Source organism: Falco naumanni, chromosome 5, assembly GCF_017639655.2.
Source record: "Falco naumanni isolate bFalNau1 chromosome 5, bFalNau1.pat, whole genome shotgun sequence".
NCBI lineage: Eukaryota > Metazoa > Chordata > Aves > Falconiformes > Falconidae > Falco > Falco naumanni.
The window spans coordinates 83,675,836-83,698,824 of record NC_054058.1 but is presented as its reverse complement, the minus strand read 5'-3'; the positions used below and the strand labels follow the sequence as shown (position 1 = coordinate 83,698,824).

General features: G+C 38.3%; 2 protein-coding genes across 4 annotated transcripts; one reads left to right on the top strand and one right to left on the bottom strand.

The window, feature by feature from the left end:
• Positions 1 to 339: 339 nt before the first annotated feature.
• ASB15 (ankyrin repeat and SOCS box containing 15) lies at positions 340 to 18,872 on the bottom strand. 3 transcript variants are annotated; one of them, XM_040596659.1, is made up of 10 exons: positions 16,039 to 18,872; positions 9,360 to 9,501; positions 7,911 to 7,963; positions 7,683 to 7,814; positions 7,129 to 7,287; positions 4,848 to 5,093; positions 4,046 to 4,217; positions 3,100 to 3,670; positions 2,393 to 2,546; positions 340 to 911 (listed from the first exon to the last, which is right to left on the bottom strand). In XM_040596659.1, exons 2-10 carry the CDS (start codon positions 9,470 to 9,472, stop codon positions 739 to 741), a joined length of 1,773 nt encoding a protein of 590 aa, XP_040452593.1. In that variant the 5' UTR covers positions 9,473 to 9,501; positions 16,039 to 18,872; the 3' UTR covers positions 340 to 738. The 3 variants fall into 3 exon arrangements, with proteins under 3 accessions (XP_040452593.1, XP_040452594.1, XP_040452592.1); XM_040596660.1 differs by having other exon boundaries at positions 17,937 to 18,872; XM_040596658.1 differs by lacking the exon at positions 7,911 to 7,963 and having other exon boundaries at positions 16,039 to 18,102; positions 18,758 to 18,872.
• Positions 18,873 to 18,996: 124 nt separating this feature from the next.
• NDUFA5 (NADH:ubiquinone oxidoreductase subunit A5) lies at positions 18,997 to 22,910 on the top strand. Its single transcript, XM_040595620.1, has 5 exons — positions 18,997 to 19,129; positions 19,624 to 19,668; positions 21,232 to 21,348; positions 22,064 to 22,129; positions 22,690 to 22,910. Exons 1-5 carry the CDS (start codon positions 19,109 to 19,111, stop codon positions 22,789 to 22,791), a joined length of 351 nt encoding a protein of 116 aa, XP_040451554.1. The 5' UTR covers positions 18,997 to 19,108; the 3' UTR covers positions 22,792 to 22,910.
• Positions 22,911 to 22,989: the final 79 nt, after the last annotated feature.

Sequence of the window (22,989 nt, the reverse complement as noted above, 5' to 3'; positions counted from 1 at the left end):
GTTTAGTCTGAACGAAAAGTGATCTGTCAAAACTCTGTAGGATCCACAATTAGAGTTCTGACATTGCAACATTTCTCAAACAAGGGGATATGCAGCTCAATTGCCTGGTTTGTTTGTCCATCCAAATCTACTCTGTCTTTAAAACAGCCTACTTAAAGGCCCTTCAAATTTTTCCTTGAAACATGCGGTACTGGCACACACAGCAGTCATACTTGGGAGCAAACATGGTGCAAAAATAGCTGAAAAGAATCTTTTCAGTGTTTTGTTTATAATAGGACCATGATCTTCAAAGTAAAAAATGTGCAACATTTCAGGCCAATTATATGACAGAGACATGAGTTTTTTCTTTGCCAAGGTAATTTAGACATTTATTTTCTTTTACAGATAAACTACTGCCACAAACTGAGAGCAGCAATTATCTTCTTCATTGTGAAGTCCCATCATGAAAATTTTTCTTTTATCCTTTATTCATCCAAATTCCCATTTAGAGTGCACTGTTCTACATAATTATTATAGCATCCTTATTCTGATTTTAGCCTGTATTTGGATAATACAATGTTGTGTGAAAAAATGAGCTGTAATGTACTAGCTTTGAAGAAAAATTTGTTCCCATACAAGAACTATTAACAAGTATCAGAATGTTGTGAATGCATATGAAACACTAAGCAGGTCTTTAGCTAGTAAAAAATAGTGAGGAAATGCATCGCATTACAGACTATATGCAATTATTTTAAAAAACTATTCTAGATTTATCCCTTTTCCATACAGATCATATTCTTTGTATAGGATATAGTTCTTGAGAACTGGTGGAAGTGGAAACTTCTTCATGGATGACAGTTTCTGGAGTCTCCTTAACCCCAAGAGTTTACGTATTTTCAGACGACAAAGATGTTTCAAAGGGCGAGGATTATCTAAAAATAGCAAGAGAAATATGGTGCAAAAATCAGTGCCATTAACATTCTCGGTACATGCTCTAATAAAATTAATATCAAAATCTATTACCTTGGGGCATTATTGTTTTGTCACTTCTGAATAAAATAGCATTCTTTTAACTTCAGAGTTGTGACGATACACAATGCGCTATTAACCAAACTTATTCGATCAGATATCTGCTTAATATTATTGTCTCACTTTTGGAAATACGCACACTGTACTCTGTCTCCAAAGCACCCATCTGAATACCTAAACCAGGACTTTATTCAGCGTAATCAATGGTAACTGATGAACGATGTCTCCTTTCTCTAGGTGCCCCTTTTAAAAATTGCATATTGAGGCCAGCCATGGCACCTCCCATTGCTGCTGTATCAGTAAGGCACCAGGACCAGACCTTAACATGCTTGGGCCTGCTGAGTCTTCTAAACAAATACTTCTTATCAGAGTTTACATCAGTCAAAGAGCTCAGTTTAATTTAGCCTTCCTGAACACAACAAAACTGTCACCATACCTGAAATACCAGTACTTAAGACTACCAAATTATTTGAATGTTCCTGTGACACTAACAAAAAAGGAGTTCCTCTGCATGCCAGTGTAAAATACTGAAACAAACTGAAATACAGGGTACCAGTTTTAAACCTAAATATTTTGGGGTTTGACAGCTGATGTTAAAATCGGATTCTATTTAAAATAAATAATAAAAAAAGTAAAATAAAATTAAATCATGCAAAGAGAATGTTTAATATATTCCCTAACAGGTTTGTTTAAATTAAGGTGGGTGAAACCTATCTCTGGTGCACAACTCTGGTGTACAACTTCAAATGTAAAGCATACATAAGAAATATTATTCAATTACAGTATTAATAATGGCAACTCTAGATGTCTATCATGTAAGTCAAGAGCTAGGGAATGATGGTACACAGATTGTGATGGCACACTCATTGTCAGCACCTACCACCTTGAACATAATGGGATCTAAAACACACTCTTACCATCATCTTTGAACAATTAATAGACTTGAAAGATCAAGGGAGCAAAAAGGATGGAAGCATGAGCAATATTTGTCAATAAAAAAAGTTGTGCACCATAGCTGTGCAATGACTAGTGTCACATGGGTTAATGAGGAGTTTGAGAAGTACCTCAGTAGTCATGCTCAACTAAAAGAGCTTCCCGCACAACAGTGACATTTCCTGTGACATCAGTTCTCACCAGCTGCACGTTTGCCATATTCCAGTCCAATTAACTAATTTATGACCAGTGGCAATAGGTAAAGACCTGTCTCAATCTGAGAACTGGGTAACAGGCACAACCTTATTCTTCGCTAGTACACATTTGGACTGCTGAAACACTTTGGGTGAGTGTGACTTGACAATACTGTGACTTGACTGACAAAACTGATAAGCAGTTAAAGTCTCCTATAATAAATCATAACATCATTAACTGGAAGTTAGATATTTACCCAAAATCTGACGTATCTCTGTCCATTCTTTCTGTGTTTCTAAGACAAACTTAATTTTTGTGCACAGAGGAACATAATCCATGTAATCTATAAAAATACGAACCACTTTTCCTGCTAAATGTTTCAACCAAGGAACAGCAATAAAGTCACAGAACTGAAAGGGAAAACATATCAAGTCATAATTTCAATATCTGTGTAGAGGAATGCCAACATAACATATTTTAAAGCTATTACACGAGATAATTTAAACAAAGTTTTAGCAATGACCTTTAACAGTCAAACTGATGTCTAGGTAAGTTACTTAAAAGCCATTTTCTTCCATGCTTAACCTTTGTAATCCTTTAATTTGTCTGAACAGTCCTGAAGGCCAATAATTATTGCAACATTGCTTTAATTTATGGCACTACTTTGTTCTTTGGAAATGTATCTACTCCGCTGGTTAGAATAGGAACAGAAATTCCAGAATCCTGCCTCATGATTTCTCAAAATCTCTAATATATGAACCCCAATCTAAAACCACTCCAGGTATATAAATCTTCCCTTTCTCAGAGTAGAAACTGAAAAGTGGCTGTTTTATTTTTATGGCATTTTAAAAAAGGATTTTGCCAGTATGTTAATCTTAACCGTGCATAATAATCTGGAATGTCTCAAGTTGGCTAATGAAAGAGTAAAGTGAAGAGAAGGAAGGAAGGTAGGTATATATTTACAGGATTATCCTTTATTACAGAAGAAGTCCATCCGGGGAGAATCTCTTCCTCTGGAGTTGACCACACAAAAGAATTTCCAAAGATATCTTGATGCATACAGTCAAAACACATCTCCACACTATATCCGTGATTGAGCAACAGCCTCAGCATCACCTCATCATTCAAAGCATACTGAATGGCACTAGGGAAATGCGTGTCATTAACCAACATAAAGTAGCAATTGACATTTGCTCCGTAAGATAGGAGCAGCCTTACAATTTCATGGTTGCCAGCTCTCACTGCCACAAGAAGACAGTTTAAAGGGTCCTTGTTTGGATTTGCCCCTGCTTTGAGTAATATTTCAGTGCAAAGAACATCATTGTTAGAAACAGCAAAATAAAGTGCGGTCTTCCTTTCATCATCATAACTATCTGAAATGTGTTCAGCCAAGAGAGTATTGACATCAAAACCACTCTCAATGAGGAGCTCTAGACACTGCGAGTTCTGGCCATCTGCTGCTGAGTGTACAGGGCTTAACCCACTTTTCTGGATTGCAGTTTGGGATGTGACTGGAATGAGATACTTCAGGGCCCTAAAAAACAGTGAATAAAACTAGTTAGGCATTGCTTCCCTGCATGAAGAAAATGACCCCCGTCCAGCTATACACTGAATTACCAGCTAAGATACTTTACACAAAACGATCCAAACACAGAAACACCAGTTTTGAGCACTGTCAAACAGGACTTTGTATTTAAGTTGTTTCAGTGGTTTTCACTTCTAAAGCGTGTGTTTTGCATTTTGCTTTGTTTATACTAAAAAACACTTAAAAGTTAATTCAAACTAATGTAACATAGGCACTTCTGAAATAAATGATCTATACACTTGCAAGTTTACTACAGTGGTCTTCAACGTGACTTTGTGCCACACTGTACCTTAAAGAAAATGTAAAGCCCAAACTCATACTCACAGGTAATGCCCCTCGTAAGCTGCTTTGTGTATGGGAAGCAGTCCTGCCTTATTAGGCACATTGCCACTTCCTCCATATTCCAAAAGAAGAGCTATGCAGTCTGGATTCCCTCCTCCGGCTGCTTCAAACAGTACTGACGCACCATCATCTGCTAAGGCCTGGACATCTCCACCTTGAAGGACACAGAGTTTATCATTATATCCAAAGTGATTTGCAGATCATCATAAAAACAAGCCCAGAGTACTTTCCTCTTCATTTTCAGATGCATTTAAGTTAAAGCTTTAGTAAAACAAGAAATACTTATTGTGGCAAATGCAAAACTCAAAAGGCAAAACAAGAGTTGGACAGATACAAGTTCAAATGCTCACCTGAGTGGGGTGTGCTTTCACTGTAAGTGTAACTGAGGATTTTCAAAGTTCTGGCATATTTCAAAAATACTTCATTCCACTAATCAATACCAATATATACCAATATAATACACGGAAGGGAGGAAGGGAGGGGAGGGAGGGGTGTAAAGAGAAATGAAGAAGGGCAAGAAAGGCATGCATAGCAGTAAGACCCGCCTTGACTGAAATGGATTGGTATCAACTCTGGCATTCCTTTCTCATGCATTATGGAAACACGTAAGCATCGCTCCAGTCTAGCGGAACACTCATATATGCTTCCTTTCCTTCCAAGAAACCAAATCTTCTCATTCATCAGTAGTCTTTCCTTCCTTTTCCATGACCACTCTAAACCACTTCAGCAACCAGGCAAGATGTATGCTAGTGCAGAGCTGTTTCCCTTTTACCTGACTACATACCTTTATGAATAAGATGCTCCAGCACATCACAGTGACCATATTCAGCAGCAACACCTAATGGTGTTACTCCATATCCATCCTTAAGGTTCACATTTCCACCATTCTTCAGAAGAAGAGCAGCGATGTCTTTTCGTCCTTGTTTTGCAGCTTCATGCATTGCTGACCAACGTTTTACACACGGCTGGTGGATACTACAGTTGTGTTTAATCAGAGTGGATACCATTTCAAAAGAGCCCCTTCTTATAGCTTGAAGATATTTTAAAAAGGAAGAAAATAATACAATTACATTTCCAGGTATGTTGTCCTGAAAGTTAAAGGCATCTAATAAGTTCAGTGAAGTTTTTCCTTGTGTACTGATAGGAGGAAATTAAAAAGGTTTCCAGTCCTCTGGGAATTCAATTTACTGGAAAATAAGCAATAATGTCAGCTGCTTGGGAAATCAAGGTAAACCAACACAAGCTGGAAAATATGTCAGTCTGGAACACAGAAGGCAAAAGTAGCACCACTTTGATTCTGAGAAAGCAGAAGCAGATGTATCACAAGGAAAGCAACAATTAATATAGTATTCAAATACGGTCCTTACTTCTAAAGTTGGTGCAAACATTACAGGGACCCCAGAAAATTCCACCTGTGACTTTGTCACCTGGTAACTCTATTCCTAGTGTGTACTCACTGGCTGTTCTCTGCCAAAGTACAGTTGACACCTGTCATACTTAAAGGCCACATTCTGCCCTTTTGAGATTCCGTGGTTTTCATGGATAACTACATCTGCAAATTATTTACATATAAAATAGTGATCCTGATTAAGAGTCTAATTTTACTTCTGAACTACACTCTGGAATAGCAGATCTCTCTACTGACTGCTGGGGCAGCTGCAGGAGGCAAGCATCATAGGGTTAGCAAATTTAACTTTTGTGAATGTCCCATTACACAAGTAAGAAGGCTTTTAAGAGGCAACAGTCTTCATAATTATCCGCAATTGCTTTGAAGTAGATTACTACCAAATGTACCTGGAAGCAGAAATCACCCCACTAGATAGGTATTTCTTCAGCATTTACCTTTCTACTGAAGAGCCCTTTAATCCAGAGCTTTAAAATTAAAAGGAGCAATTAAATCATGAGCATCATCTATTATTGTGTTAAGCACCAGATCCTCTATTTCACTGAGACTAAGACTGAAATCTATGATGCACAACAATATGTACATCCACATTTTCAGCACTAAACGACAGAAAAACATAAAAAGCATCACATAAGCTGTACATAGCTGACAAATCTAATTTTCAGGAGTTTGTATAGAGAAACATTTAGGAAAATTAATTGTCATTACAAGGGGGAAAGACCCTTTTCATAAGCTCTAGTTAACTCTTTGCAGAGTTCATTAAAAGCCAAGGCTGAAAATAACTTAAATGTGTCACAGACTTACGATTACTGAAAAGCGCTGAAACAATGCAAAGCAAAAGATTGTAGAGGAACCCTCTAGAAATGCCTCAGTGCCTTGAAATGTTAATATGGTAATCGCATCTGATGGAACAAAAATTCAGATAACTGAATATTTCAACACTGATTTTTTTTTCTCATTTTTTTTTCTCAAACTGTTTTAATTTCACAGATTTCTTTTCCTCAGAAGAATGGAGATGTTTTGACATTCAACAGAAATTAGAAGCTAATATAGCTAAATTACTCATGTATGGTAAAGCTCATTTAAGTCTACCAGTAGCATAAAATCTTCCAAAGGAATCATCTTTCTTTAAATTGGGGTATTACACAGAAATGCAGCTGAAGCTTATTTTCAGTGCAAGAGGGGAAGGAAATGAGATGGGAGATTTTGACACTGAAAATACCTGCCTACCTCTGAGGAAATCACCTGATAAAGCTAAAAATCTCCAATAACCTCCAGAAAACACACATTCAGGTTAAAGCAACAGCTTATTCTTGTACCATACTTGTACTTTAAGATTGCCAAATAGGCTGGTAAAGGTCTTATGCACCTGAAGAAACAGAGAAGGTATCTTGAGCAAAGAAATACATGCCATTTTCTTAGGACCAGTCCAGCAATCACCTAAAGCATAAGGAGCATCCTTAAGATCAGCTCAGTGATCACTTAAAGCATAATGAGTGCTGAACTGAACACTGGGTATGTTTCACCAAGAGCTGGGCACTTAGTTTCATCTAAAAAGATGACCAGCATCTAAACCACACAAGCCAACAAGAGCACTCGGGTGAGTACTCAGCACAAGGGAAGCACTGCTTGCTTAAACCTAGGGAGAGGAGGCAGTTACCGATCAGAAGTGGAGTTTCTCCTTTGTCATTTGTGGTATTGGGCCAAACACCCTTTTCCAGCAACGTTCGTACATTTTCCACAAAGCCAGCTTTTGCTGCCAAAGTTAATGGCGTTTCTCCATCGCATGTTTTGTACTCCCACATTATTTTATAAGATGCTAGAGGTGAGAGAAGGTAAAACAAAATTAAAGCACAAGGTTGTTAACACATACACATATACCAGAAGCCCTTAAATGCTAAGTCTTTACAAAAAGTACTTGTAGTTATGTTTAACTTAACCTAACTAATACTGCCAAACATGCTGAATCACTAATTTCTGCTCTGTCTGAACAAAATGTTAGAAATGTTCCAAGTTCTTTGCTGGTATAAATTGATGCAACTTTCCCCAAAAGAAAATTTGCCTGAATATTTAAACAACATAAGCAAGATGCTCCATGGAAGATTTGATCATTCTTTTTTCACTAAACAATTCTAGCCTGCTGTTGTGAATGGCTGTTTATTGTTCTATGGTTTTTTGCTGCTCCCCTTATCTTATGGGATATTTCTACTTTACCATCTAAAATGACTTCAAGTATTTGCTGAATAGGCTGGGCTGCAGCCTCATGCAGTGGAAACCACCCTCTTTCATCAGCTTCATCCAAAGCGTATTTCTGTTTCACAAGTTCTTGGAGCCCAAATACTTGACCTTAAAAAATCCAACAGATAAATGAGATGCAGTTGGGAAAATAACATACGGAAAGCTCAGTTTTGCAAAGGGACTATTTCATTTTAGGGTTTTTACCTTGCTTTATGGATGCTACAATTTTCCTATTTTCCTCACTAGGTGGTACAAAACTATCCAAAAAAGAGCAGAAAACAGAAAATATAAACAGGAAGTAGATGCATTATATTATTTATTGAATATTTTCCATTAGGTCCTCATCTGAGCCAACTTTCCTTTGAATACATATACTACAATCTTGATTAGCCTTGTGACCTCCTAAGTTAAGTCTGTTCTGTGGACCTTCAGAGTATCCAAAGTTCTCAAGTTAGATGCAATTCCTGTTGCGGGCTGACCTGAATGAACTCCTAATTTGGTGAAGAATTCTGACACAGACTAAAAAACTGTATTTACCCCACACTACAGAAATGAGCCCTTAAAATTCAGAAACCTTAGACAGCAAGTAAGAATGAAAATGAATGAGAATCAGAATGTCAATATTCACTAATGAAGGAGAGTTTGATGATGTCAGTGGTACCATTTTCCCTAAAAAAAAAAAAAAAAAAAAAAAAAAAAAAAAAAAGAAAAAAAGAAAAAAAAGGAGTTGCAATGTTTTTAAGAATATCATTTAAACATCCATGAGATTGAATTTAAATGCTAGTGCCTACTAGTTCCTTGAGATATTTGGTGATAAAAGCATATTAAGAAATAAATCAGATTTAATGATTTACGAAAAAAACCAACAAAAAACAGCCAAATAACAAGAGTACCCGGTGGCTCTGCCTGAGAGCCTTCAGTGACAAGGGAGATTCCAGTCCTACAGCAGGAGCCCCATGAGGGCCCAAACCTTCACGAGAGCCCACAGGAAATGAGGAAAGGTTAACAGTCCCCCAAGACTTACAGTTCTATGTCCTCCCATCTTATACAGGGCAATCTACAAAATGTATTTATGGGACTACTGCTGAAAACCTTCTGTGAAGATGAAGTTCAGCTCTGTTTGACATACACACTTTTTGTAAGAACGTGAATGGCCTGAAACGCTAAGGGAAGTACTGTTTAGCCAAGCAAATCTCAGCTCCCTAAGCTCTCATCACCCCATGTAGCTCAGCTGAGCACCACATTTCTTAATCACGGGAACCACTCTTAACCGTAACATTAATGTCACATATGAACCCTCACTGGAACATCCCTGTGGGGTTTTTGTTATTCTTCTGGTTTGGATTTTTCTTGTACATGTATGTATCCGAGTGCACAGGGAAAGCCTGGGACACTGTTACAATAACAGAACAGATACACTACTAACAAATCCAAATCCATTGCCTTAAGGTTTGAGGCTTTAGAAATGTTTGAGAAAAACAAAATCAGCATTTCTATTCTGTTTACTCTTTGCAATCATTGCTTCAGACAGTGCTTCACTGACAGGCGTAACAGTCTGACCTGTTTTAAGCATGTTAAAAGGCACTAAATATCCATGTATCAAAACACTGTTAAAATATGGATAATCTCTAACATACATTGAATCAATAGTACCTGTCATTATAGCTGGAAGACACTGGTGGTTTGGCCCCATTTGATTCTTGAATGCTAAGCTGTATGGCATATTCAGTGAGCAGATCTTCAACCAAATCTTCTCTTTCATCCATAATTTTTTATGGTGAGCTATAATGATGAGCTGTTTGCAAATACACACAAAAATACACTGCTAAAGATCATAAGGGTCATATCTTGCTTAAGGTATTTTTATAATAAAATCAGGTGTTTCCATAAATTTCTTTTACTTTAATAATGTTTTGGTGAGTTTATTCCTATTTAAATATGATTAAATTCCTGTTTAAAAATGGTGATAGAAAAGAAAACAACCCTGGAAACATTTAGTACTAGACATTCCATTTAGGAAAAGCTCTTTTTATTGTTCACATGCTACATTTGTCATCTACAGGCAAATACTGGACAATCTGTGAACCATAAAAAGAAACTTCTCCTTTTTAGAAAGCTGTGGTCATCAAGTCAGTGAATATATGATTTCCATAAAAGCATGAATAATGAACAGTAAACAAAGTCATCACCTCATGAATTATTCCTATCAAACACAGGCATTCCCAAGGAATTCATGAACATAAACACATACATACACATTTAATAATTACAGACACAAGACCCACGCAAATTGCCTGAGAATTATTTACAGAGAGGGTCTGCAGTTCAGAATGAAACACCCAACCAGCTCTAAGGTTGATCACACATTGCACTTATTCAGGATTTACACAAAAATCAAATTATTTTAGAGAAACTCTGAACTGACTTGACTCATGGGGAAAGCGCATTTTTCCCTGCTTCCTTCAGCCAGAGCAGCACTGGCAACTGATACAAGGTGGATCCACCAACCAGTGCTCTTTGGACATGGGATTCCAGTATGCGAAAGTCCACGGCATGGCACTACAGTTCAGGTGGTGACATGTCATCCAGCTGTTATTTCAGAACTCTACTGTCTTTCAAGATTTAAAATGAGACTTATAAGATGGGGACAGATTTTTAGTAGGGCCTGCAGCAATATGAAAAGGAATAATGGTCTTAAACTAAAGGAGGGTAGATCTTGACCAAATATAAGGAAGAAATTTTTTACAATTAAAGTGGTAAAACACTGGAAGAGGTTGCCCATAGAGGTGGTAGATGCCCCATCCCTGAAAACATTTAAGGTCAGGCTGGACAGGGCTGTGAGCAACCTGATCTAGCTGAAGATGTCCCTGCTCATTGCAGGGGGGTTGGACGAGATGCCCTTTAAGGGTCCCTTCCAACCCAAACCATTCTATGATTTTGTGAATAGTTTTCAGCTGTAACCTGTATTAACCTCTCCTTTCCTGGAAAGGGATGGAAGTTTTCTCAAATAAAAAATAAGGGATTTGAGGGAGAGACAAATAAAACACAAAAGCTACTTTATGTTAACATAAGAATGTGCAAGATTTTTGGAATTCATGGACAAGTGGTTGTATAACAAAACTTTACAATGGCCTTGTGTCATTATTAATTTTAATGATCAGTAATATATTATTAAAAAAAACCCACACCATAAACACTTGCAAGTCTTCCTTTATTTTTACACTGCCAAGGTATGGTTTGTCAAGGCAAGCTAAGGACTTTGGAATCTCTGCACTACTTCTGCAGTCATGAAGTTTAATGGACAATGACGGGAGTTCAGTATACAAGCCCAGGTGATGGTCAAGCCATGCTAGAATTATCTTCAAGGTGTGAGAGCAGCTGGAAGGCTCAGTGTATTAGTGACGGACTATGTCAAACCTCTGAACTGTACTTACCAGCTTAAATTCAGACTGTTTGTATCACCAGTTTTAACTGTGGCTTATGTTCACTACGCTTTTTGCTGGTGATATCACATCAACCAAATGCCTTGCTAGTAAATTGTAACTATAATGGGATGGTCAGGAATATTGCTCTTCACAACATCTTCCTGTAGGTTCCTGAAGTGTACAAGGTAGTATTTATATATCATAAAAGATACATAACGAACAAAAACTTAATACATGCCTAGCTGTTGCTACCCAGGTTTTAACATGTGGGGTCTGGGTTTTGCCAAAGTTTCTCTGTTTGATTCAATCTTAGTGGCTTAACATGTTTATCCTTAAATCAGACTGGGGACACCAGATGTTGAATTATTTTTTTAAAAAGTTTTAAACTACTCCTCCCCCAGTTTATAGAGTATCTACCACACAGAACACTTTATCTTCATCAAAGTGTTGCACAAGTATTAAACAATTATACTAAGCATCTGTAGTGCGTTTCTTACAGAATGGCATTGTGGGGTGTCCTAGTAATTTTGCAAATAGAGAAGGAACATTGTAAAAATTATTTGGAGCACATTTTCTGAAAATGATCTTCAAGGGAAACTGTTAACCAGATTTCTTTTTAGACTAATTTCTGCATTGCTCCTGTAAATAGTAAGACAACCAAAGTACCACAGCCAATATTATAATCCCATCCACAAACAGTTTACTACTTGGTACATCATCATAAAGCATGTAAACCAAAAGTAAATTACTAGGGGTTTACAGTCAGACTGACTCAGAAGTTAAAGGTCTTGGATTCAGATTCCCATATAATAGAGTTTCCCACTTCTTTCAAAATGTACTGGAACCATGGCCCAGGTTTTTAACCGCAAGGATGGACAATCTGATGGGAAGTGGAAAAAATATCTCCGCTTTAGTCCCATTTTCTCTGAAGGAAAAAAATATACAATTTTGGCCTTAACTGCCACCTCTGACTGCAAAAATCCTCCACAAATAATAAATAAAAAAACCGAACTCACAGACACATTTTCAATTGGGTCTTATAAGAATAGACTAGACTTTTACATTGCTCATAAAAGACAATGCTTTTCTGGAAGGTTCTCTGTTCCTTTTGTGTCTCTAATCAAGGCTTCAGCATAAGAGTCTAAAAGATTTCACACATAAATTCGACTGATGAACTGGTCAGCACAATGCAGACATACATACTAAAATCTTTCACATCTTGCATAATGTTAAATCTGCTGCATATCATATTAATGCTTACAAGTTCTCAAAGTTACATTCTGGCATACTGAAGTTTTGCTAAAACTTCTCATGCAATAAAGATGTCAGAAATTACTGAGAAAGCTGACTGACATCCTGTTGGACAGGATGAACAACACAAACTTCTCCATAATTCTAAAAAACAATGACAATGATGTTCTGAAATTCTTACGATCAAAACTAGCTTAGGAAAGCCTATCAAGTTTGTTGCAGAAAAAAGAAATTAATAAGAAGATGGGGGTTTTAAAATATAGTTTGCTTTATGCAGAAAGGAAGGTATCCCATGTCAAACTTCCAATGTGTAATACAAAACACAGCAACTTCAAAAAGTTAAACAAAACAAAGCAGCCAATCATCTTTTCTTCCTAAATGCTGTCACAAGTTTCTTATTAACCAGAATGTAAAATTCTCATCATCAATAAGGCCGTGAAACTGAGCCTCTCTTCGTCATCTCTTGTTGGCAATGCACTTCACTGACATGCGTGAGAATTCTGAATTAAGGTTCTTCTGTGCGTTTTTCTTCACATTTTCATAAACCCTTTTCTAATTCTGATAGAACCTTAAAGCTTCCATCATTTAACCCACAAATACACACTATTCTGATGACTGACAAACCTATTAGACAACAAAGATAAAACCTCTCCTGGACTAGCAGTTTTAGAAGTGTATCTCAATAAACATATCTACAACCTCTTCCTGCCATCAGCTAGAAGGGAAGTTCATTTTAGAATACATTGACATTTCACTGGCAGCTGGGATATGCTCCTAACGAGATCAAACAGTTAATTTACATAAGGGAATTTATTAAGGAAAAGTCTGTATCATCCATTATCTTGTTTCCTCCACAACAGCTTAAAGACAAACATAAGCTACCCCCCCTTTCTTCACCTTTCGTTTTGAAAGCCCTCCATTTGAAGACTTCATGCCATTGCTGAAATTTTTGAAGCATCTTCTTAATGAATCATGATCACCTTATCAGATCCACATGGATGGACCTTCATGCCCTGCAAACTCTAATGAAGTTGCTGTCCTTAGGAGAACTACGACTGAAAATTATTATATTACAGACCATCATATTGTATTTACCCTACAGCCTGAACCAAAAAGACTCCCAAAGACTTTCACAGGCCTGGCCTTAAACCCTCGCACTGCAAACTCTGAAAAAAGGCTGTTTTGGTATATTAGTGTCTTTATGAAGATGTTCACATATGGTTTAGTCCTGTCAGATGATCAATACCCTCTGACATCACAGATTCCAAGAAGAGTTAAGAGCACAGCGCATCTTGCAGGATAGTAATTTAGTAAGAAAATCCTTTTATTTTCAGAAAAACGTATTTCCTTTCTACCTCCCCTTTCTCTCCAAAAGATTCGAGGAAGAAATCAGTTTAAGGTCATCATAGAAAAGCATTTTTTTCCCCTGGTCATATAACTTCCATACCCATTTAGTCAGCCAGCTCCTGCTTTGCTGTATTCCCCAGGCTGATTATGCCACAGGCAATGTAAAGCTCTGCTTGAACACAGGCTTAACCAGAAAGTTCTCAGATGAGCAGTATTTCAGGATTGTTATGTGTACTGTTTTCAAATTACTTTATCCCAGAAGAATTAATAATATATTATAAAATGAGAAAGTTGGTAAGTTAGCAAGTGACTGTAACATGGTTCAGTAATTATAAGGCCAACAGCTCACCACAGCACAAGTGCTGGACACATTGCCAGGGGTCTATACGTGCTTCGAGAGCCTGATTTGCGATATCACTGCTGGTAATAACACTGTGCTGAGGTGACAAGGTCCAACTGAAGCGTGGATGTTCCACTAGGATCACAGTGGAATATAACAACATGGCTGGTACACTGAGCAGCAGCAGAGACACCCCTGCTACATTTATGTGACGTGGCAACGACAACACCAAAAACCTCAGCAGGAAAATCTTCCACTCAGCTATGGAAATTTCACAATTACCAGACCCAGGCGCTAGATCACTAGAAAGAACTGCAAATGCTTATTCTAAACAAGTTTTACTTTTTGTACTACCAAGAATGTTTCCTTAAACAACATTTTGAGTAGACTGATATTTTTCTTATATTTTTTCCATTTATGCCTGAAAAACTAGGTATTACTTCTTGCTGTTTTCCTTAAAAAAAAAACCCAATAAAAACCCAGCAACTTTTGGTCTCTTACAACTAAGTTACTGTTTTTTCATTGAAAAGAATCTGAACTACTTGCTAATCATGGAAATTGCATCTTTCCTTGGAAAGAAGTGTATCAAGCATTCATCACTTTTGAAAACATAGGTATAAAGCTAAAGTTATGTGAGTGTTAATGTTATTCTAATTTCTTATCCTTAAAATAAACTAGACAATCCTAGCTTTGCTCTCTATAAATAGAAGGCCTTGAGGCATGCAAAGAGGTTATTCATAGCAATAAAATAATTAATAGCGGACTAAATTTGGACTCAGTCTATTAAATATTACAGTTTTAAACTACTTCTCTGTTAGTCTAACTGGCGAGCATACCATATATTCTCACCTTTGCAACCCATTATCTTGCCACTGTTACTCTGGGGCCTGCATTTTGAACAGCCAGGAACAGTGCCCTGCAAGCTGATGTGTCCTGTGATACTTCTAAAATTAAATACCCAGTTGCTAGACAAATTAAGGTCTGACCTTGTACAACTGTAACATAAGCAGACTTGACCCACAGGAAAGTATTACACATGACTTCTCTAAAATCTTGTCAAATGTAACACGAGGTCTAGATGGTATAATAAGATTATCTGTGCCCTCATTGGTTCAACAACTCTCATTAAGAAAATAAATTATTTGCCAACTTAGTCTCAAGGGTCACATTAACAAAATCTGGTAACATATTTACATAAATTAAAACAAATCTGGGAAGGTTTAGCCTCTAACTAGTCATAGATCCCGCCATATCACATCAGCAAACACTAAAGTGTCTCTCTCTCCGAGGCTGATTTGATGCAAAGCTTTATAGATTCCATGACAGCCAGTTATAGTACTTATTTGACTAGATTTAATAACTTCAAATTGGACAAAGAAGCAGGAGGCATGGCACCACAGACAGCAGTGATGCAAAAGCAGAATAACCCAAACGAAGCCTCAAGAATAGCAGTACCCGGTAAATTAAATCACAGGGATGGGACGAGAAAGAAGCTGGATACCTACCACTGATGCAATAACTGTCTTGTTTTGGTTTTAACCAATTACTTATTGTCTTTACCAAAATAAACAGACAAGAAGGAAACAAAACAAACCAAAACAACAAACTTCCAACTTATCTTTAATTGTTCTGATGAAATGAAATGGTACACTGTGAACTCTTCTGTGCCCCATGATTCACTTGCATTTATAGAACCATAAAACTGTAAGCTTAACTAAGGCACTACATGCATCTCATCTTTGGACACAAGATCAAGAAAACCATTTACTGATGATAAATAATATTCATTGCAACTTCTTTTGCCAGTGCAACTTAAGTAAGTGTGGCAAGCCTCCAAAAAAAATCCAACACAGTACAACAGAAGCAGACAGAAACAGTGCTGAGACACTGCTCTACTGTTGGCTAAGAGATAAGAACAGAAATATACCTAAAGCATAAAATAAAGAACACAAATGTTTTAATTGCTTACCTTGAGTTCTTTCATTTCTTTCACATAACCAGGACACTCCAAATAGTACATATCCACATTACAAGCACGGCATTGTTTCGCTTTTCAGATATTTTTAATAATATTTTGCATTGCTATGTACACGGTATCTGATTCTGCTCTTCCAACAGCTACTAGGTATAAATCTATCAGTCAATTACGCTCCATGCATGTAAAGCCAGAACAAGACTCTTGTCCAGATACCAAATCGTATGGCAATTTGCAAGACTTCGCAGTGAGAGAAATTCATTGGTGAGACAAAAAAGGGAAGAGAAGTCACAGCTATAGCAAGGTCTTCTTAGGGCACCTACGCACTGTATATTAACACACAGGATAATATTCCTAACAGAGTCACCACTGTTAAACAGATAATAAACTGTGATATGCTTCGTAGGTGGTTTGGGTTTTTTTTTTTTTTTTGAAAACCAGGTAATTGTTGAAGGTACTCTAATAATATTTCTTAGGTCTTGGGAATTGTTATATTTTAAAATCAATTATGCACTGAAACAGTTTGGCAATTTGTGGAACTTCCTGCTGCATCACTGCTGGACTGATTTCATGAACTGATTCATCGATATGGCTTAGAATTTTTCATTCTTTGTACTACGATGGGGCAAGGACACCTACATGCTTGGGTTGTCTAAACAGATGGTTAGAACTATTGTCTGATGCTAACTGAGCTAATCTGGTTGAAGATGATCACCAGGCATAGAACAATTTGTGCTGTGGTCAGTTCAGTCAGGAGATAGATCATCTGGCTGGACCATCACAGAGAAGGTAAAAACACAGGGATGATCCAATAAAAAAGGCAGAAAATTTTAAATAATGTAATTTTAACAGTAAAGATTCTCAGTGCCTCAAAAAGAAACTCCAGGTCTTTCTGACATGATGTCCAAAGTACACTCTGAAATGGAGAAGCACAAACTCTGAATTCTGACAAAAACTGTATTAATCACTTTGCTTTAGTTACGGAATGGCAGTAGTTCATGTCTTATTAATACAAGATCGGCTTTCAGGGAGAACTCTATGATATTCTGAAACTTGAGTTTGTTGGGTTTGCTTACCAGGTATAGAAAAGAGGAGCTCAAAGGCAGGCCAAAAGGATTATTAAGAAAAATGTGTCCAGAATAAATAACACAAAGTTACAACACAATTATTATCACATCTTACACACTATGCAAAATTCACCTGTTAAATTAGCAGCTAGGCTATAAAGATCTAAACTTAATAGAAGGACAACTACATCTTCAAATGGATGTTATGTTTATGTCCACCAATAAACTTACTGCTCTTTTCTCCCGTTCTATCTGAAGTCTCTTAAGTCTGTTTTTGTCAGTATTTTACAGTAATTTTTTTATTAACTGATCACATTAACTGAAAAATTACCTGCTTGACATATTCTATTACAGTGATTCTTATTTTTGATTCTGCAGTTAATCAGCTACTTTTAACACAATTTGTCAAACCAATTGCACAGCTAAAATTTGTAGATGGTGTATGCATGCTTCATTTTATTAAACAAATTCCAGAATACTTCTGGCTGTTCTCTGAGATAGAAAAGTACCAACCTCAGGAACACCTGACTGATAAACACATGCACATACAACCCTTTAATATAATAACTTTACTAAAAATACATAATATTCTAATTGTTTATAAGCTTCTGCCTTATTTCTAAATTAGATCCTATTCCCAGGCATAAAAGTGCTTACTATTACACACTGCATTAGTTATCAATTGGAAGGTACTTATTTTTTACATGTATGTTGCAGAAAACTAGAATTCATACTAGAAACTTCTGCAAACCCTAAATACACTCCATAAAAGAATGAAGGAAGCTGACACATATTCAAATCACATTTACTACACCAAAATCTCACCTTGAGTGGACATAAACAGCTTTATTTCCAAGTACACATCAGACAAAACTGCTCTCAGCAGCAGCCAAACATACTTCTGAAGCTTTAAGGATTGCCAATTCGTCTAATGAAGGACAGCTTTGAAATAAACTCTGAAGCTTGGACTAAGCTTAGAATCTGCAAAACACTTTGAAAAAATAAAACAAAAACCTATGAACCTGTAACAGATTGGAGAACTCGTTACTGGCAGCTAGCTACCACTTGGCAAAAACAGGTGCTTTTCAACTACTGTCACCTGCCGTACAGAACACATCAACCAAACATGTACTGCATTTTTACTAAAATGTGCGAAAAGTCTAAATGCAACATTTCTGTGCGACACATTTCTAGTAACAAACCTTTCAACAGATTATTCCTCATGCAGAAATTTCTAAGTTCTGCAAACTGATCACAAGCTGTCTTCAACAATTTTGTCTAGACAGCTTCCCTAACAAAACACGTTTATATTTAAAAAGGAATATTCAAATCTATGTAAGTACAGCAAAGCATGAACTGTAGCGTACTGCTACAGCATACCCAGCCCATCCAAAAGCACTGGGCTCCAAAATTTGGGCTGCCTTCGGATCGGGGACCGCTCCTGACCAAACACTGCGCACAGGCCGGCCTGTGTCGGTTTCAGGGAGACGTGCGAGGGGGCAGGCCCTGCGGCCTGTCCCCAACACGGGCTGCCGCGCCAGCGAGGCCGGGCTGCGCCCTGCCAAGGCTGAGCAGTGCCCGCGCCTGCCCTCCCCCTGCGGCTCCACAGCCAGGGCCCAACCGCCTCTCCCCCACAGCGCCCGCACACCACACTGTCAGGCTTCCTTCAGAGCAGGAGGCCCCGCCGGGCCGGGCCGGGCCAGGCCGGACAGAGGCCAGCCCCGCAGCCGCCGCCGGAGCAGCGAACGCTACCGCCCTCAGCAGGCCCGAGCAGGCCCCGCCCCCGCAGCCCTCCCCCCGCCTCCAGGGGGCGCATGCGCCGGCCACGCCGCAGCCCCAGCGCATGCGCGCCAGCCCGGAGGCGGCCCGCCTCGCGCTCTGCCCGCCGGGATCGAGGCCCGTGCGGCTGCGGCGCACGCGCGGTGCGGCGCCCTCGGCCGTGTCCTCCGGTCGGTGCCCGCAGCGCCCGGCGGGTGCCCGTGCCCGGTGGCGGAGCCATGGCGGGGGTACTGAGGAAGGTGAGGCGCCGCGGGCGTCCCCGTCCCGAGCGGGGGGCTCGCCTCTCCCCGCCCCGGCGGGTTCCTGGGCAGAGGGTGCCCGGGCGGCGCGGTGGGAGCGAGCGGGGCCGTGAAAGGAGCACGAGGCCCGGTCCCCCCCGCGGCCCACGGGGAGCGGCGGGCCCGGTGCCTCTCGGGGCAGCGGCGGCCCTTGGCGGAGGAGGCGGCCCCGCCGTGCGGGGGGCAGGAGGCGGGTAGGCCGCGGTGCCCCCCGCCGGGAAGGCTTATCCGTCGGCTGCCCCGTGCTGCCGGCTGCGCCCGCTGCGCGCTCTGCCGCCCTCGGCGTGCGCTGGTCAGAGCGCTGGAGTGTGTGGGATGGCGCGAGTGGGGTGGGAGGCAGAGGCTCGTGTCACAGAATGGTCCCTGTCGTGTGTATCTGGAGCCCAAACAAGATAATGGGATAGCATAGGAATAGATGCCTAAGTACGTTAAACGTGTTTATGCTCTTCATGCAGACCAGTGGGCTTGTAGGATTGGCTGTGGTTGAAAACCCTCATGAGGTACGTCACACGTCTTGGACTGTACTTAATGGGAACTCAGTGAGATCAAAGCTTTTTGTTCATGTGTTTGCGTCACCAACTTAGTGATAAGTATAAAAATGCTCCAAAGTGATAAAGGAGGAAAACTAATTCTTTTATTAGTTTTATACCTTCAAAATTTTATTAGTTAGTTTTAAACCTTGAAAATAAAGGTGTAATTCGTATCATTAGGAGTTATTTTACACGTGTACTTTTTGTTGCATGTGCTGATTTCAAAAACCTTTGCATGAGTACTGTTACGAAACAATATTTGATTCTTTTGTCTCCAGTGTGAAACCAAAGAACTCTTTAAATTCAGTTCTTCAGAAATGTAATTCCAACTTTACAGGCATACACATTTCTGCTGCCTCTGTTATTTTTCCAACAAGTACTGAAATAACTTACACCTGTATTAAGGGCATGGGGTAGCCTTACATAGTAGAGGCTAACTAACCATGTGGTGCAAAGTCACATCAAGGCCCTGTGATGGCAAGCGCTACTGAGGCTGGAATACTTCCGTGGTTCTTGGGAACCACATTAGGTGGCTCTTGTAGCAATTTAGTACTTGCTTTTTACCCCGTTAGGCAGTGTAAGGAATAAGCTTTCAGTAATTCTTTAATTTCTCTGGTTTGAAATTTCCCACTATGCAACAATTCTATTTCAGGTATGCTTTTGCCTCTAGTAGTTAGGGATACTGTCAAAAAGAACCTTTGAAAAAATCATTATCCTGTACAAATGATTCTAGCTCAGTCTAACTCATCTGTTGTCAGATGCATTCTAGGTGAACTTACTAATGTTTTCAGTGATTTAAAGCCAAGAGTAAAGAAATCAACAGTGTTTTAGTTGAAGTATAGATTCTGTGCCAGTCCTCTTTTCATTTCCTGTTACTCTTTGCATTTCTTTGATTGCAGTATTGTTCTATTCCTATTATTCCTATAGGACATCCATTCCTCTTCAGTTGGATAAAGTTACCTAGTCAATGTATGGCCCCAAACCTGCAATTTCTTCACCACAATGTGGCCTTTATCACTGCATTTAAATGTAACAATGAAAGTTGCAGGGTTTAGTTCAGTTTAAATCTCGTTGTCACTCAGAACTTTGGACCAGCATGAGGAGACGTGCAAAAAAAATAATAAAAAATCTTGTTAAACTTTGGTAGCTTATGTGCTTCTTTTTATCTTTCCCAGGCAATTTTTTTCAGAAAATGATGGTTTAGACAAGAATTTGCCTCATTTTTAGAAAGTATGGTTAGTGTTAAAGACACAGCTTTTATTGTATCCATTTTGTATTAAATGTACTTCAGATAGCAACATTTGTTTTTCTTTGAGGCATCTACCAGTGGAAACTTACTAGTCCTAAATCCCAGTCTTAACCAAGACAGAGTTCTGTGGTTCAGACTTAGTTATTTTGTTAATCCTACATTTCTGGGTTAAATACTATAACCCTCCATATTTTGTGTATAGATAGGTACCTAGTATGTTAAACAGGATAAGAAATTAAACAATTCTACTTGTGTATTCTAAACATGTCTTGTGATCACTTCAGCGCCTGCGAATACTGTACACAAAAATCCTTGGTGTCCTGCAAAACATTCCCAAAGATGCAGCATACAGGAAATACACTGAGCAGATTATAAACCAGAAATTTAATTTGGTGCAAACAGTAAGTACATTGCTGTTTCATAAACATTACACATGGAAAGATTTTCAAGGTGACTGGCTGTTTTTTAGGAGTATATGTAACTTTCAGTGGTCAGTTCTGAACTAATTGAAGTTTTGAGGCTTATTTTTGTTCTTGACTGGAATATTTTGATGGTATATTAAAAAGAATTATTAATTTCTTACTGAAATTTTCTGTGAAAATTTGAAAATAAAGTTTTTAGAATGTTTGTAGAATAGTGGTAATTTTTACATGCTTGCCCAAAAAATGCATGTGCTCTTACCAGTGTAATATCTTAGACAAGCCTTCGACATTTTAAAAGACAAAATTTTGGTACATTAAACTCTGCAATGCTGGTATTTTGTATCTATGGTGGTAATTGGAAGGTTGCATATCATTTTACAGAGAGCTAACATTAAAATTTTCTTTCAATATGCATACTAAAGCCTTTAGCTGCTAATGCTTCTTTGGATCATTAAATAGTCGTTAAATTAATAAGTCGTTAAATAGTACTTGTTCTTAGTATTTATTGGGAGTTTGATGTTTGTTTTCCAGTAAGAAAAATGTGCAAGATTTCTTTGATAATGTAAAATGATAGAAGCCGGCTAATTTGATGGAAGATAGTGTGATCTGGTTAAATGATTGTTTTCATGCTTTATCTGGGCTTTCTACTTCTCAGTAAAACTAAACGTTTATTTATATGGATTTGAATACACAGGAAACAGATGTGCAGAAACTACAGGACAAACTGAATAGTGGTCACATAGAAGAAGTCATTTTACAGGTAAATTGGGGAAATTTAAGGTTGGGTACAAAAAGGAGCAGTGGTTTTCAGTGTTCCTTTGGCTGTTCAGAAATTTGGCAGTTTTCCGTATCTTCATTAACTGCAAAACAAGCAATCAAACAGCAAATAAAAATCTGAAAATTAATTGTCATGTAGTGTTTGGGATGGCCGTGATAAAACCAAATACAATTAACATGTTTGCTGTGTTATCCTTACATATATGTATACCTACATTGCTTCTTACAGAGTGTAAATCAGTGGAAAGGACAAAAGGTGATTGAATATCACTGGGGGATAATTCAAATAAGACTAGAAAATACCTTGAAATTGTCTTTGGGAATGACTGGGTGAATGGACTGACTGTTTGGGTTTTTGGGGGCAGTTCAATATGTTTTTCAAAAACAAAACCCAAACCCCCAAACCACAGAGTTCCTTTTGGTTTTATAGATGAAAACTGTGGTAGCCTGTGTAAGATGTGATAATGAACTGAAATAGAGGTAATTTAATACTTTAGCAGCTGCATAGGTTTTTAAGAATTTGTGTATGGTGTTTATTAACAGGCTGAAAATGAACTTTCCCTGGCAAGAAAAATGATACAGTGGAAACCATGGGAGCCTCTAGTTGAAGAACCTCCTTCTGACCAGTGGAGATGGCCAATATAAATTTTCAAAACTCTGTAATCTCTTGAAAGTAAAAAAAAAAGTTAATGATTAATCTGTTGTTACTGACAGTTGTCTTTAATTTAAAGAGACTAACTTAATAAAAACATGTGTTGTCCTAATGTCCACTTATATTTTAATAATCTAAATACTGCTTCCTATTTCTTGCAAAAAGGGTTTTAAGAAAATTCTTGTCAGCTC